Source organism: Carcharhinus amblyrhynchos, chromosome 14 (assembly GCF_965287045.1).
Source record: "Carcharhinus amblyrhynchos chromosome 14, sCarAmb.v2.hapA, whole genome shotgun sequence".
Classification (NCBI taxonomy): domain Eukaryota; kingdom Metazoa; phylum Chordata; class Chondrichthyes; order Carcharhiniformes; family Carcharhinidae; genus Carcharhinus; species Carcharhinus amblyrhynchos.
In genome coordinates, this window is record NC_137337.1 from 28,357,150 (window position 1) to 28,374,208 (window position 17,059).

The 17,059-nt window shown below is 39.9% G+C and overlaps 1 protein-coding gene across 1 annotated transcript; it reads left to right on the top strand.

Moving 5' to 3' along the window:
• Nucleotides 1-5,796: 5,796 nt before the first annotated feature.
• Nucleotides 5,797-16,533, top strand: LOC145352527 (heat shock protein HSP 90-alpha). The gene is made up of 11 exons (XM_080202496.1): nucleotides 5,797-5,955; nucleotides 6,438-6,602; nucleotides 11,980-12,346; nucleotides 12,572-12,705; nucleotides 12,812-13,123; nucleotides 13,207-13,372; nucleotides 13,503-13,693; nucleotides 14,369-14,516; nucleotides 14,597-14,865; nucleotides 15,722-16,055; nucleotides 16,217-16,533. The coding sequence occupies exons 2-11, from the start codon at nucleotides 6,438-6,440 to the stop codon at nucleotides 16,327-16,329; spliced, it is 2,199 nt and encodes a 732-aa protein (XP_080058622.1). The 5' UTR covers nucleotides 5,797-5,955; the 3' UTR covers nucleotides 16,330-16,533.
• The last annotated feature ends 526 nt before the right edge of the window (nucleotides 16,534-17,059 follow it).

The window sequence follows — 17,059 nt, forward strand, 5'->3', positions numbered from 1 at the left end:
AACCTTTTGACTTTTCATGTCACTTCATTTTTCTCTTGTTTCTTTTGGATGGAGTGATGTATGGAGGAATGCATGATGGGCTGGGGATGCAAGCATTTGGGCCAGGTAGCATGGCAGTAGCCAAAAGTAATGTGAAAGTATAACTCGCATTCTTTCCAATCTTTCTGTTGTGCGTGGTAAAACTGAAAAATAATGGTTCCAAGTGCAATATCCTTCTGTGTCCTTAGTATAGCAACAAGGTTAAAAACAAGGTTCCAGCTGGAGTTCAGTTTGCAAGAGAGGCTGTAACTTCCTTGCTGCCTGTTCAACCTACTCTTTAACTGTAACTGATAAAGTGGGGTTTGCCGGTCATGCAGTTAACTCAATTCGCTTGATGGCTCGCTTGTGGATTAGACTAACTTCAACATCATGGGTTTTCTTTTACCCCATTCTGGCTGAGATAGACTCAGGGCCTGCCTCCTCACCTCACCAGTAATAAAGTATCATGGTACTTCATTGAGGGTTAGTGAATAATCACCAAGGATCTGTCTTCGGGCAGAGAAGAACCAATAACTGATGCATTTAAAAATATGGGCCCTTTATTTTGCACAACTACACGTTCATAGTAACTTAAGAGACAGATATGTGCTCAGCCTTCATGAGAAATTGTCAGATGGCAGAGAAAAAGACATTGTGTTAGAATTTTGCTGTGGTCATGGGAAAGGTAAAACTGAATGAATGAGCCCTGAGTTTCATGGGTGAAACCTTTTAATTGATATGAAGATGAGTTTGGCGGTCAATTAACTTGTCATGGATGTGAGAACAAAGGTGGGACAATGAAGTACAGGTTTGAGTTAAATTCACCACAATAGCCATTACTGTGACCACCATTTTACAGCTGTAATCGGAGAATGAAGAACAAAAAGCTTTGAGTACGATTTTTCATTTTAATAACATCTCAGGAGAACCTGGACCTCATTTTTCAGATGCCAACCTGGAAGGAGGTTTCTTCACCCAACGATTGGTGAACGTGTGGAATTCCATTACCACAGAAAGTAGTTGATGTCAAAACATTGAATGTATTCATGAGGCGGCTAGATATAACACTTGGGGCGAATGGGATCGAAGGTTATGGAGAGAAAGCAGGATTAGGTTATTGAGTTGGATGGTCAGCTATGATTGTGATGAATGGTGGATCACGCTCACAAGGCCAAATGGCTTCCTCCGGCTCCTATCTTCTTTGTTTTTATGAGGTCCTCTTTCTGCATGGTGCAAGGAGGAAGTCTCCCACACAGATTAAGCAGCCTTAGGTGGACAATTGTTGTCACTGTCAGGAAGAAGCATGGTAAGAATTTGGATCGAGTGCAGGAACATGTTCAACAACCTAATACCATCATGTGCTTTCCTCAAATCCCAGGACAGGCCTCTGGATACTCAACCTTCATCAGACACACTAGTTCAGGAACCACAGAGCAAATGCAACACAAGACCATGGGAGTCCTATGTGTGCAAAGAAATTACTGACCTTTTATCTGCGCCAAAGTGCTGCTGAGGACTTGCTAATATTGAAACATGCATCCTCCAATGAATTGAAGCAGCTGTCATTGATCATTGATCAGAGGACAGCAGTGCCTTATCATGCCTTCTTTTGTTATTGCACAGGAAATAGGTAGAAAATAGCCAACAGAGGGTCCACACAGGAGGGGAAGAGTACCCCTAACTTCAGATCATCACACCAATGGAGAATAGAGGAATGGAATTAGTCAGTGCCTGGGGATGTGGACACACGGTGGAGGTGTTCATAACTGAGAGCGATACGATCCTGTCCAACCGCATACCAAAATGCCTCCTCAGTACTGCAAAGGAATCTGCTTTCTAAGATTGTCATGATCTCTCTGTGTGCCACAGTGCAGACATCCAACCAAGATCTTCTCCCTCTTGAACATCAGGTCAAGATCGGAATAAAGTACTGTCACATCATATAAGTGCACTGTCCACCAACAGATATGTTTAGATAGGATGGCACTGGGTGAAGAACAGGACACTAATGTGCAGGTGATGCAGCTGTGGAGTTTCCCTTGGAGGATGGATGACAGACAGAGCTCTGCAGCTTGCCACAGATGAGGATGCAGGGTCTTAGGAGTTACTAGAGGAGGCTCCACCAAGACCAGCAACAGCTATGTTTCCACATGGCAAGAGTTCCCTGAAGTAGTGTAGTATCGTGGACAGAAAATGGAGGAGCCATCCAGCTTAAGTTGTCATAATAGCTGAGGGCTATGAATACATAAGCTCCTCCAAGGAGACAGGGGCCAATCTCATGGAGAGCCACATTTGGAATGCATGCAGAAACTGCACTTATGTAGACAGGATGCATACACTCTATAACTTGGGCTGGTCATCAGTGCTGGTAGCAGAAAGGTTTGGAGCGAGTGCCAGTTGCGCCCCCCAACTGGTTCTCCAGCCATCAACGGGTTAACAATGTCACCAAAGATGATGAAAGCTCCTCAGGGCTGCCTTCATCATCCTCAGTCTCTTTGGTTCCTATAAAAGTGGGAACATCTGCACAGCAAAGCCCAGCTTCTGAGGTTTCCCCTTCAGTGATACAGGTACAACAGCCTTTGGAGATGTCCCCATAGGCACTTCTATCCACCAACCTCATCTCAGATGCAAGCTGACACAATTGAGCAGCCTGTCTTCATCTCTTCCAAGGCAATAAGGGAAGCACCACACAAAAGTGGCTGACTACAGCAGCCACCTTCTTCCACAAAGCAGAATGGTCGCTGGCATGTCTTCTTGCTGTAACTGTGCAGTTTATTTTCTGAGCACTATGTAAATAAGAACATTTTAAGTCACATGTGTGAGTCTTACTGCTGTCATGTTGGTGTACCTTTAAGGGGTCTTTTTGAAATCATGGTCACAGCCTTAGGTGATGTCATTGGCAGGAGGAAAAAAAACTGTGCCGATCAGGTGACAAGGGTTGTTTTTAATTTTGTTTTGGGTACATTGTTAGAGACAGTCTTAGAAGCAAGCTGGAAAAGAAGTCCCTTTCTCTGTTTTACTTTGAAAGTTTTACCAGTTAACTAAAAGAAAGGCTTGTTGTCATGCTGCAGTAAAAAAATTATGTTTTGGGGAACTGATGATTACAGGCTGCTGAGTTTTCAAGATCATTTGAAATCAGTATTCAACGCAGGGAATTGGATTACAGTATCATATGAGCTTTAGCCTGTGCAGTGATAAATCTGTGTAAAGTGTTTTATTGACTGGATATTGGTTTTGATCATAACATCTGATATATATATATATACCGGTTAAGGGTTATACATAATAGTGGTTTTGTTTCTTGTTTGTAATTGATAAAAATTCTTGCTCATTTTCTTACTATACATGTTAATTACATTCTTAAATAAACTTTGTTTGAGAAAAGCTCTCTCATGGGTCACTTGAATTATACCTGAAGTAAAACACCTCATGCTTATACAAGTCAAAATTAAAATGCAAAACTTGTGATTCAGGGCTTCATAAAACACTTTAGTTTCTGACCTGAACCATAATACCATGGAGGAAGTCATGAAGACTTGGGAACCTGGTAAAGTTAGCTGCGAAATACCGGGGACAGTTCCATTACGATTGAGGTGATAGTTGTATTAAAACATATGGATGTGGATAAATCTCCTAGTCCTGACCAGGTATATCTAAGAACACTGCGTGAGGATAGATTAGAAATTGCAGAAGCCCTGGCTGAGATATGTGCATCATCGTTAGCCATGGGTGAGGTTCCAATAGACTGGAGGGTAGCAAATGTGGTGCCCTTATTTAAGAAGGGTTGCAAAGAAAAACCTGGGAATTATAGACTGGTAAGCATAACATCTGTGGTGGGTAAGTTACAAGAGAGGATTATGAGGGCTAAGATATTGACATTTGGAAAGACAGCATTTGATTAAGGATAGTTAGCACAGCTTTGTGCATGCGAGATCATGCCTTACAAATTTATCGGGGGAACAAAGAACAACACAGCACAGCAAACAGGCCCTTCGGCCCAACAAGCTCGCGCCGCCATTTTAACATTGTGAGTGCCCCCTTCTACCTATGACCTTTGTCTACGCCAATTGGACTCCACAGTAAAGGTGTGCAAGTTTAGAGAATTATAACCAGATTGTGGGACGCCTAATTTAGGCACAATTTGTGAACACCAATCAGCCTAAGAGCATGTTTTTGGGGTGTGGGAGGAAACCGGAGCACCTGGAGAAAACCCACGCAAGCACGGGGAGAATGTGCAAACTCCCACAGACACTGGCCCAAATCCATGTATCTGCACAGCAAACAGTGATAGTCACTGAGCTGTCATGTTGCCTGTCAGCTGGTCCAGTTTAAGTGTACACTAACGACGTGAAGCACTAGGCAACTCTTGAAGCGACATCCAACAGCAGCCCTCGCACAACCCATCGCACGTATGCCCCTTGTTGGACAACAAGGCGGACCGAATCACCTGTGGATGTTAATAAAAAGACATCAATCAACATACAGACATTCACGGAATCCCCAGAAGCTCAAACGTAAGAGCCATAAAATATTTTGGACTTATTGTAGAACTGGTCTTTGTCAGGGGAACCCTTTTTTATTCAGAATTTTTCTCAATTGTTGTATAGGAATGGTGTGTTTTATTTTCCCACCTAGGCATCTGAAAATCAAATGGGAAAACTGAGAGGTTTGTACATTCAAAATTGTAGTTACACGTGTGCTTGTTTTAATCTAACCCATTTTTGTTGTTTTTACCCAGAAATGTTTTCTTACATCTTTTTATTGCACAACATACTTGCTCAATTTCTTTATTTAATTTTTAAGATGTTAATTAGGTTTATTCTTGGGGATGGTCACCTTGGGTGGGGTTGTGCTCATATTGTGCAACTGAACACTAGAAGGTTCTCGGTTGGAGGACATAATCATATCAATTACACTCCAGCAGCAGCTCCTTTCATGCTGAATGTTACCTCCTGATCCTGAAAGAACGTTCCAGAATCGGAAATAAAAACAGCAATAACACATTTGCAATTGGCATAGCTATCCTCATCCTCCTCCCTTCACTATCTGTGGTATGATCTATGGTGATACATGCTTACATTACACTGCAACAAAATTACTGTGAAAATCCCCTTCACGACGTGCTTAAAACTTTCGCGGCGAGTGGACATCATGGCGTTGGATGAATTAAAGCATTAAATTCAATCAAGATTTGTCGACTGAGACAATCAATCCAACGGGAGAGAATAATCGATTATATTTTGATTTTTTTAGAAAAGCTTTTGAATAGAAGGACTAATCCGGACCACCAATCGTTTTAGACAACTTATTCACAATCGTAAGACATTTCTAACAATGAACGTGTTGTTTGAAACGCGGTCTTTTTTTTACAACAACAAGCGGGAGGGACATAGGTTTTTGACGGTTATCTAAATTCAAACAATAAAATTGCCGTTACGTATCTCAAATTATATGGTGGCTGTATGTGTTGTTTGTCACGAGATGCGCTATTTTCGCTTTTTTCCCCTGTTCGTTGGTGTTCGCTCGGCGGTAAAAACGCCAGCTCACCCGCACCTCACAAACGGCTCAGAGAAAATTCCAGCAACCCGAGAGGCGGTGACTCATTCACAGGCTTTCCGCAGCGCCGGCCCAGGTCCCCGCCCCTCCCCGCCGTCGATTGGCCCGTTCCGCACCGGAGCGCCGGTGGCTCTGCTTTTCGATAGGCCGAGGCGGCTGTCAATCAGTGCGCTGCCCCCGCCCCTACCCGTACGTCCAAGGTTCGAGATGTTTCTGGAACTTCAGCTTCGGCGAAGTCGAGGCGCCGTATAAAAACCGGTTCGCCGCCTTTTCTCCTCGCATAAGCTAAGGTGTTTCTGTAGGGGAAGATTGTGCGGTGGTAGTTGCGGCATTTATTTTCGTTAAAGCGAGTATCCCCCGAAGGAAGACAAAAAGTTGAAGGCAGGTTTGGAGGGTGCTGGTGTGGCGATTAGCTCAGCACAATGCTGGATCTTAATTTTAAATATTATTGTAAATCCCGATTGGGAAAGGGTGGTGTTAATTTGATGAGTGATTTCAAATCGTTGAGTCGATTGACTGGAGGGATGTTCTGAAACGATGCTGTGTTTTGTTTCGTGGGGGTTTGTAACTTAACGGCGAAAAAAAATCAAATTCATATAGTTGAGGGGAACCTGATTTTTTTTTCCCTCGAGCGATTGCTTATTGTCAAGCGCTATTAACCGCGCTATGGCTTCTGGTAACTCAGACTTTTCTAGAAGCTTGTTCTCGGGGGTGGAGTCAGCCTGCGCATGTGGAGCCACCGGGTTTCTCTTAGCCCCTTTAAAAAAAATTATTAGTGATCACTTGTTATCGTTTTCTGGTTATTTTACCCCTATTGATCAAACCTTTTATTGCTTTTTTTCTTTATTTCGCTGTACGAACAGATGCCTGAAGAAACTCCGGTTGCTACACAGGATATGCCCATGGAGGAAGAAACTGAGACCTTCGCCTTTCAGGCGGAAATTGCTCAGTTGATGTCTTTGATCATCAACACATTTTATTCCAACAAAGAGATTTTTCTGAGAGAGCTCATTTCCAATTCCTCTGATGTAAGTCATTTTTTTCAAGTGACTTGTCCCGATCTAACTTCCCTCCTTTTTCCACACGATTTTAGCACCCCTAATAAAGGTTCAGTGTCGTTTGTGGTGATTTCTGAGATGATGCAGTAATGCATTTTTCTGATTATATGTCGATTATAACGTCAACATCAAACCAATTTACTGAGTACTGGTAATAGTGCCAGATTGTTCTAGAAATTTAAGTAGGTGGGAAATGAGAAGTATTAATGTCTTGGTACACTCAGTGAAACAAAACCATTACTAATTGAAACAATTGATGCACTTTACAGCTCAGTTTGACTCCAACCATATACTAAAATCAAGTTTTGGTGGGGGGGAGGAATTGGGTGAGGTGGCTTTTCCTGCTGAGTCTGGTTTGTGACTGGTAGAATTTTTTTAGGATTCCAATCCTGTTGGGGTAACTGAAGTTGATATACTTAATACCTCCTAAAATTGCAAACCACTGTTTCAGTACAGTAACACTGGCATTGATGAATTGGGCTCAGACAAGTCATTTGGAGTGTGTAGCATTTTGCAACAGCTTTCCCACTTTGGATATAATTTTGAACTAATTTGAGTAAATCTTCAGTCAATTGAGACTAGTATCTGATGCATAGCCATTCTATATTTAAGAATGTTAGTGAAGAAATCTTAACTACATAAGTGATCCCAATGAACTTGGAAACAAAAAAATTTAATATTTGGTTTGAACTGCTCCCAGAAGCTCTGGTTTTAAAAAAAACCATGACATGAAGAATCAGAACTAATGTTTGGTGTTGATTTGAGGGATCATTCCTCTGGGAGGAGGAACTGATGCAGGATGTAAGTCTTTAAGAGGGCCATTGCTTGAGCCAAGACTGGATCTGCTTGCAGCAAAAGCAACCATGTGCTAGCAACTCGCTAATATCTTTTAAAAAGACTATCTGTAGTTGCCCTTGATAATGGATCATCTTTTTTGGTAAGTTTCAGGCTTTTGACCACTGACAAAGATCCATGTCAAAATGGTGTTTTGATACACCTGCCAGTGTCAGTTCTTTTTAAATAGTGAGAAGTTAACAAAAGCTTAATTTTTGCTGTAAGTGGAGAAGCTTCAGCATTTTGCAAGTCAGTCTCAATCATAATACCCATCCCTGTCCCCCAAGATCTTCTCTAGTTGTCATGGCAATTGTGGGCCTTGTCCAGTAGCTCCACCCATCAGAAATTGGTGGGGGAATGTTGATCAAATGTGAAAATGGTCTTTTTGTAACTTGCTGTATCCTAACAAATAGCCACTAGTGTGAACTGTTGTAAACTATTTCTTCTAAACAAATTTACAGACTTTAATGTCTTGTTTGCCATACTTGGGCTTTTTTCCAATGAGGTATTAAGCAAAGTGCTTGCAAGCAGACCTAACACCATGAGGGTCACCATAAACCTCAAGTCAAGCTGACAAAACATTAATTTTGCTATTTCAAACAAAAGTTCATTGGTTTTCATCTTGTGCAAATAGATTTGGGAGTTTTCAACAAAACTGCTTGCTTAATCATACTCCACTGATTTATAAAATCAGTAATTGCAGTACAAATTTTGATGGTGACCACCTCAGTCATGTCAACACTGAAAATGTCAAGCATTGATTTTATTTAAACTTCAAGCTTTTTATAAACTTAAATTCATTAACATCTTGCCCAGTTCCAGCAAGGTTTCCTGTTCTTTGACAGCTAATTAATTCTGACAAGAACTGTTATCTGTATAGATGCAACATCTTTAATGGTGCAGACTTCTGGGAAGGAACCATTTCTTATCCTTTAGCGCTGTATGGATACCACTACTGTTGGTACATGGTCCCAGATTTTCTTAGTCATTACTATAGAATATAGTAACTGTACAACTTTGCCTTTTCTGGTTTACATTGGAGTCTCAACATCCTCTTGTAACGATTGCAGCCATCTGGAAACTGCATGATGTCACTGTGTCCAGGGAGTTTACTTCGATTGAACTCTGGATTGGAACTTGAACTTGTGCTAACATTGAGCTACCGTTCACCTGGTCTAAATTAGCACACTTGCTGTTAAAGCTGAGGCAGTTGGATCATTTCATTGCACTTCTTAACTCCAGAGCACAAGAGCAAGGGGTTCTCTCTCACTACTTGCCTCCAACAAACTGGCCAAAAACTAATTGATCAGCTAATATTGTCCAATCAGGTTATATGCACACTATGATTATGGGCATTCTCTGCTCAGTTCTAAGTTAGACCAAGTATAACAAAGTAATATAGTTCACACACATGGATGTCACTAGTTAGGTGTTTTATTCACCTTGTGACAGTAGTGGTGTGCCCACTGTTGGAGCTCATAAATTTTGACCCAGGAATGGCAAGATGGTTCCAAATCATGATGGTGAGTGGCTTGGATGGAAATCTGCAGGTGGTGGTGTTCCCATGATCTCCAGCAACCACAACCATTTTCCTTTGTGCCAGGTTTGACCACCTGTGGGCTTCATGTTGTGACACTTAATTAAATTCTGACTTGATGTCAACAGCAGACACTTGTTTAGATCAAGGCTGTAAATGAGGTCAGAAGCTGAGTGGCCATGTGTTACAATCATAGCTAGGGTGGAGAGAAAGATAATTGAATGCAAAGAAGTCCAACAACAGTGGAGAAGAAACTGCTTGTTACCATCTGTGGTTCATGCCAGGAATAGAGGTTTTGTGACCTGATATGCTGTATTGAGGGTTGACCTCTGTCCCCCAGAAGTGGTTTTCACCTTGGAATGGTCCTGCATTGTTCACATAGCTCACGTAACTACTATGTAAAGTTAACACACATGGGATTACAGGTAATGTTTTGATGGGTTTAAAAAAACTTGAGCAGAGAGGATGCAAAGAGTTGGCATAAATTGGTCTCTGCCTGTCAGTGGGATTCTACAGGGATCAACTGCTAGGACTCCAACTGTTTACATTATAAATGATTTGGCAGGCAGGACTGAATTTACTATCTCCAGATCTGCAGATGATACAAAATTGGGGATGGTGAGATGCTTTGGACAGGCTGTGGGCATATGCATAGCAGATACATTTATCCACATTATACTGCATGGTTATTCACTTTGGTAGTAGTAAGAGATTTACACAGCGTAAATTGAAAGGTGGATTCTCAGTGAGACCTTGGTGTCCTTTTGCATCAGTCACTGAAAGTAAGTGCACAAGTACAGCAGGCAGTGAAGAAGGCAAATGGTATGTTGGCCTTTGTAGTGAGAGGCTTTGAGTATCAAGATGTTCTGCTGCAATTGTATTGGGTGTTGGTGAGGCCACATCTGGAATATTGTGCACAGTTTTGGTGTCCTTATCCGAGGATGTCCTTACTATGAGGGAGTACAGCAAAGGTTTACCAGGCTGATTCCTGGGATGGCAGGTCTGTCATGAGACTAAGTCGGTTAAGGTTATATTCACTGGAGTTTAGTGAGAGGAGATTTCAAACTTCTAAAATTGTCTAGGGTAGATTCAGAAAGAATGTTCCCCATGGTGGGAGAGACCAGAACTAGGGGTCATCCCTTGAGGATAAGGGATAAACCTTTTTAGAACTGAAGTGAGGAGAAATTTCTTCATTCAGGAGAATGAATGTGTGGCATTCGCTCTAACAGAAAGTAGCTGAGGCCAAAACATTTGATTTCAAGAAGTTAGATGTAGATCTTAGGGATCAAAGGGTAGGGGGAATCAGGCTGTTTGATTTGATCAAAATGAATTTCCATGTGCAATTAGGGTTTTAGCTTTCCAACCCTCTTGTGCTGAGTCCCAGGTCAAAATTCTACTCCCTCATCAATATCTTAGCTATCCATAATTGCACTTTTTAAATAAAATTGCCACTAAGAACCATCCCAGATTGTTTCTACTGATAAGATTGCAGTCATATCCTTCCTGCAATGTGGACACCCAGTACTCAAACTTTGGTGTAATTAGTGTTTCACATGCAATACTTTGAGCAATGATTAACCATCTTCTCTACCTCCTGCCACTTCAAGGCTGTGAATAAGCACTCTTGTGTTGCTCTGTTTCTTTGGAATCTATATTCCTTTGCCCTTAGCTGTTCTTCCCAAATGCATTGTTTCAAATTTCTGGCCAGTCTGTTTGTATCTTCCTGCTGCATTCTGCTTTGCATTCAACCACATGACCAAATCTGCTCATCAGAGGTCCATTACTATGCCCTGCAAGACCCTACTTGAAATAGTCTTCTGGCCACAAACACCAGTTGACCACAATCCTTTGCTTTCTACTTACTGATGCAGTCTAAGAATGTGTATTTAATCTTTTTGCTTAAGGTACTGGAAAAAGACAGGCCTGAGGAGAGACTCAGTTTAACTGAGTCCAGTATGATTTTTAAACTAATATTCTACCACATTGGATCTTTACAAAAACCCCAGCAGTTTCTGTTCACAAGTCAGATGAGAGTAGCACATCTGACATTATTTTGGATGGTGGTAACAGGGTCAGTTGAGTCTGACAATCTTCAAAACAAATCTGTACAGATTGATTGATTAATCCATGCAATAATAGTGACAATGGCATTGATGATTCTGTATGCTTGCTGCCCTTGACCCTCATGCTGAAATTTTAATACTATAAAGCATATTCACCTGCATTCCATACACTTTGGGAAGCCTATGACCCTGTGCAAAGAAAGATGCCTCTTTCAAGTTAGTTATAAGATTTGAGTAACTGCAGTGGATCACAAAGAAACTTTGAAGAACTGAGATGTTTGAGGCAATTTTGGCAGCAGGCTTTTTGTAATGTCAAAGGATCCCATCCTGATTTGATGATCATGTATTTGTATAGTGCACCCCACAGCCTGTGAATGCTGTTACTGAAAATTCTAATGGATGGCATTGTTAGAAGTCCCACCACATTATTGAGGGATTGGTGATAAATAGCAAAGCCACCATATTCTAAACAATGGAACACTTTTTTTGTTGCATGGTGTCTGACTGCTTTAAAGCCTTGTGAAGATAGTATGCAGTGAGACCAAATAATGAGAACTAATACCCAAATTTAAGTTTGACAGTGAGTAGCAGAGAACATTTTAGATTGGTCTGGCTCCTAAGATGGAAAATAGTTGCTTCAGTCTGGTAGCCAGAGGAATTTAACATAGTTGATAGCAAATCTCGGATTTTTTAAAACCTTGCAAAACCTGAAAAGATGACAACAGTTTCAGTAGTGCCTTTTAGTGGTTAAATTTTTGGATGGCCTTTATGTTTTAAATATAGTGCACACTCACTCTCTGGATGGCTTATTTTAATGTTATAGTCCAGTTCTTTCATTGTGATTCAGTTGACTTGTTTCCTTACTGCTTTCCTTTCCTCTTTTTCTATAATTGAGTTTTTTTTATTTTTAAAGGCTCTTGACAAAATCCGTTATGAAAGTTTAACTGATCCAAGCAAACTCGATTCTGGCAAAGAATTGAAGATTGATATTATCCCAAATCAAAAGGAGCGCACTTTGACCATTCGGGATACTGGCATTGGAATGACCAAAGCTGACCTCATAAATAACTTGGGTACAATTGCCAAGTCTGGAACAAAAGCCTTCATGGAGGCCTTGCAAGCTGGTGCAGATATATCAATGATTGGGCAGTTTGGTGTTGGTTTCTATTCTGCTTATCTGGTTGCAGAAAAGGTAACGGTCATCACTAAGCACAACGATGATGATCAGTATGTGTGGGAATCATCTGCTGGAGGATCTTTCACAGTGAGACTAGACCATGGTAAGTAAATGATACAGAATATTTATATTAGAGATCCAAGTTTGAATCAGCTAGTTTTCTAATTGAACCTAGTTCAATGTTACTTGAAAATGGAAAGATATTACACGATAAATAGTAATGCACCACTTTCATGCAAGAGGCTTTTGTAACCAATATAAGAAATATTGTACAAATTTGCATAAGGCCACTATATAAACATCTATTTTCTTTGTTTAACTTATCAAGATGAAGAAATTGGTCGTGGGACTAAGGTAATCTTGCACTTGAAAGAAGATCAGATGGAATACATAGAAGAAAAAAGAATAAAAGAAATTGTGAAGAAACACTCCCAGTTCATTGGCTACCCTATTACTTTATTTGTAAGTATTTTTCTTCATTCAGTGTTCTGCCTTGCAGCAATTTTGATGGCTGGTGATGATTAATAATCCATAAGATTTCCTTCAGTGAAGTTTTTTCCTAAAACAGGTAGAGAAGGAGCGAGATAAGGAGATCAGTGATGATGAAGGGGAAGAAAAAGAAGAGAAGAAAGAGGATGATGTTGCAGAGGAAGATGATAAACCAAAAATTGAAGATGTTGGATCAGATGAAGAAGAAGATGAAAAGAAAGAAACTGACAAGAAGAAGAAGAAGAAAATTAAGGAGAAATATATCGATCAAGAGGAATTGAACAAGACAAAGCCTATCTGGACAAGAAATCCTGAAGACATCACCAATGAAGAGTATGGCGAATTCTACAAAAGTCTGACGAATGACTGGGAGGAACATTTGGCAGTGAAAGTACGTGTAATATTGTTTGCTGTTTAAGGTTGAACTGATGACAAATTGCTTGTACAACAAACTAATCACAAATGTTTTTGCAGCATTTTTCTGTTGAAGGCCAGCTGGAATTTAGAGCATTGCTCTTTGCTCCAAGAAGAGCACCCTTTGACTTGTTTGAAAACAGAAAAAAGAAAAACAACATTAAGCTGTATGTGCGCAGAGTCTTCATTATGGATAACTGTGAAGAACTCATTCCAGAATATCTCAGTACGTATTCATTTGGGCAGGAATAACCTAATGCAGAAGTGCACTTCTGTAAATATTTAATATCAACTGGATGTCTTATTTGAGGTGCACATTTTCTTTGTAATTTAATACACTACTTTTTCTCTCCAAGATTTTATTAAAGGAGTAGTGGATTCAGAAGATCTTCCCCTCAACATTTCTCGTGAAATGTTGCAGCAAAGCAAAATTCTGAAAGTTATTCGTAAAAACCTGGTGAAGAAATGTTTGGAGCTCTTCACAGAATTGTCTGAGGACAAAGAAAACTATAAGAAGTTGTATGAGCAATTTTCCAAAAACCTCAAGGTGATCATTTTTGTTTTTCTTGCCACTATTTGAAATAATTTGATAGTCTGCTTGTCTGTGTGATTCTACCTTGATTTTTAATACTGTTAAATAGCTGGCTTTTTATGGAGTAGTTGCTGATTTGTTTCTGTTTTAGATATAAAACAGTGGAGGTGCTTCTGCTTTGCTTAATTTTCTTTAAGTCTTGGAAGAAGCTTCGTTACAGGAAGTGCATGTTGGAATCAAGGAGGATGCCAAGAGTTTCCTCTTTGAAACTTGTGATAGTATACACTCAAATGACCTATAAATGTCTATCTTTTAACACATGGGCAAATGTTTTCACTGGCAAGATATTCAACTACATGTCAAAATCAAATCTAAGCATAAATGGCAGTCTTGCTCCCAATCTGTTAGCTCAACAAGAGTTCTACAATAGACTTTGACATGAGATTTGGCGAGGGGAAGATCAGTTATTCCAGTTTGGTGGGTTTTTTATTCCAGACCTGTTTTTTTTTTGAAACTTAAATTTGACATGGTTTGTGTGCTTTTATATTTCAGGTGTAACTTTCATTTTGTGGCAGCAAAAAATGCTTGTTAACACTTGATATTCTCACAACTAAAATTAAACTTTGTGCACATACATGACATCAGAACTGTGGCCCTAATTTCCTTTTTTCCTTTAAACCACTTCCGCAGCTTGGAATCCATGAGGACTCCCAAAACCGCAAGAAGCTTTCAGAATTGCTCCGGTACCATACTTCTGTGAGTGGTGATGAAATGGTATCCCTGAAAGATTATGTCTCCCGTATGAAAGACAACCAGAAACATATCTATTATATTACTGGTATGTATATGTACAATTATGAAATTGCTCCTAAAATATATATAGGCATGTATGGTCATTCTGAACTGTTTTATAATCAGGTGAAACCAAGGACCAAGTAGCCAACTCTGCATTTGTGGAACGGCTAAGAAAACATGGTTTGGAGGTGATTTACATGACTGAGCCAATTGATGAATACTGTGTGCAACAGTTGAAAGAATTTGATGGAAAAACTTTAGTCTCTGTAACTAAGGAAGGCTTGGAGCTTCCAGAAGATGAAGAGGAGAAGAAAAAGCAGGAAGAAAAGAAAGCAAATTTTGAAAATCTGTGCAAGATTATGAAAGACATCCTGGAGAAAAAAATTGAGAAAGTATGTTTAATTATTCCATGAATAATAGAATACAGTGCAATGAGAGAAAGCTAGCATGAGGGGGCATAGCTTTAAATTAAGGGGTGGTAGATATAGGACGGATGTCAGAGGTAGGTTCTTTACCCAGAGGGTGGTGAGGGATTGGAATGCCCTGCCTGCTGCAGTTGTAAATGTGCGTAGTTTGGGGGCGTTTAAGAGATCCATGGATAGGTTTATGGATGGAAAGGGATTGGTTTAAGTTAGAGGGTCATTGCTTTTTTAATTGGTCGGCGCAACGTCGTGGGCCGAAGGGCCTGTTCTGCGCTGTAATGTCTATGAAGTGATTTTTTTTCTGCAAATCCTACTTCAGCTGATTTTTCTATAGCTAAAGCTGAGTTGCACATTGTCCACTCCTATCTGTTGCAATCATAAGTGAAATGGGTAACAGTAGATCTTTGGATATTTTGGTTAAATACAGACTAGTGCATTACAATACAGCTGAACCATTTTGTCCACTAATGAACATTTTGAAAGGCTTAAAAGTGTCAGGATGCATTTACCAGAAGTAGGGTTAAAATTCCCAGTTTGAAGAGAGAATCTAATGAAAGATCAGTCTTGATGAATGGACTTGATTTGAGGCAATTGCACATTCAAGTGTTAAGATCTGGAATGTATTTTGAAAGTGGTAGAAGCCCTTCAGTAGTAAGTTGTAAATGCACTAGAAAAATAATGAGGATGAGTTGGGCAATTGGAAAAGGGCAGACAGTGGAACTGTTTGTTATCTGAAATAGTTATCCATAGACAATTGGCTAAATAGTCTTCTATAATTCATTGTTCCATGTTGCTTTAATTCTGTAATTGCATTTTCTTTCCCCAGGTAACTGTTTCCAATCGTTTGGTTGCTTCTCCATGTTGCATTGTTACCAGCACCTATGGATGGACTGCCAACATGGAAAGAATTATGAAGGCTCAAGCACTTCGAGATAATTCAACAATGGGTTATATGGCAGCTAAGAAGCATTTGGAAATCAATCCTGATCATCCAATTGTTGAAACATTGAGGCAGAAAGCAGAAGCTGACAAAAATGACAAGTCAGTGAAGGACCTTGTCATTCTTCTGTTTGAGACTGCACTGCTGTCCTCTGGTTTTTCATTGGAAGATCCACAGACTCATGCTAATCGCATTTACAGGATGATCAAACTTGGTCTTGGTAAGTATCTTGACCAAAATATATCTTTTATGGGAGCCATAGCATTCTATGCAAACACTAATGAAATTCTAACTACTTTGGTTTCCAGAATCTGATTTTATTTTTCCCCTGTTCTTTAGTAATTGGTCTTGAAGGAAAAACTGCCATTTTGTTTTCATTAGGTATTGATGAGGAAGATCCTGTCATGGAGGATGCAGGCCCAACAAATACAGAAGAGATGCCACCACTAGAAGGTGATGATGATGATACATCACGAATGGAAGAAGTTGATTGAACAAACTACAACTGACAGCAATCCATTTCACTCAATTCTGAAGAACTGTTGCAGTCAGTGCTTAAAACTAGTAATAGACAACTGTAAAAGTATCACACTTCTTCTGTGAAGCACAGTTGATGCTGAGTTTCTGTAAACTTGTCAGTACTGATAAACAAGTTTAACAATTGAGCATATGTTAAAATAAAAATTTAGTTTAAATTCTTCGCTGTGTTTTTTCTGAAGGCACTGTAAATATTGTTTAGCTTATTTGTCACTCCTTGGCCAAAGCCAGTACTTGATATTGAAGTTCTTATGTTTCCCTTATTGCATGTGGATATTACATAGCAATAAGTTAAATGTTAAGTGTCTCTCCAACTATCCCATTAAGTTGTGCTTGGGGGAGGGAATATTTTTGATTTTGGGGGGGGGGGGGGGGGTGTTTCTGGCTTAACACGTGTGAAACTTGTAGACCAGAACACTTTGGGATCATTTCTCAATCGTCTTAACATGACTACAATCCTCAAAGGAGGAAAAACCCTTTAACATTGTCAATGGGCTTGCTAGTCCTCTGGCTGATGTCTGTCCTGCCTTGTGCCCCTTTATCTTCCCATTTAAATTAAAAGGATCACTTCAAAATTGATTACTTGTTGGATGCTGTTGTTAAGATCTTGAGCGTTCAATAAAAAATAATTCAAGAAATTTGGGCTAGATTTTGTGACTTACTTTGGTATTGATGTACTTTTTTTGA

What these genes read in the sequence shown, in the direction of transcription:
- LOC145352527 (XM_080202496.1), top strand. Translation starts at nt 6,438, where the DNA reads ATGCCTGAAGAAACTCCGGTTGCTACACAGGATATGCCCATGGAGGAA. An exon ending in AATTTTCCAAAAACCTCAAG is followed by an intron (nt 13,694 to 14,368) that starts GTGATCATTTTT and finishes CCACTTCCGCAG; the next exon opens with CTTGGAATCCATGAGGACTC. An exon ending in ACATATCTATTATATTACTG is followed by an intron (nt 14,517 to 14,596) that starts GTATGTATATGT and finishes TTTTATAATCAG; the next exon opens with GTGAAACCAAGGACCAAGTA.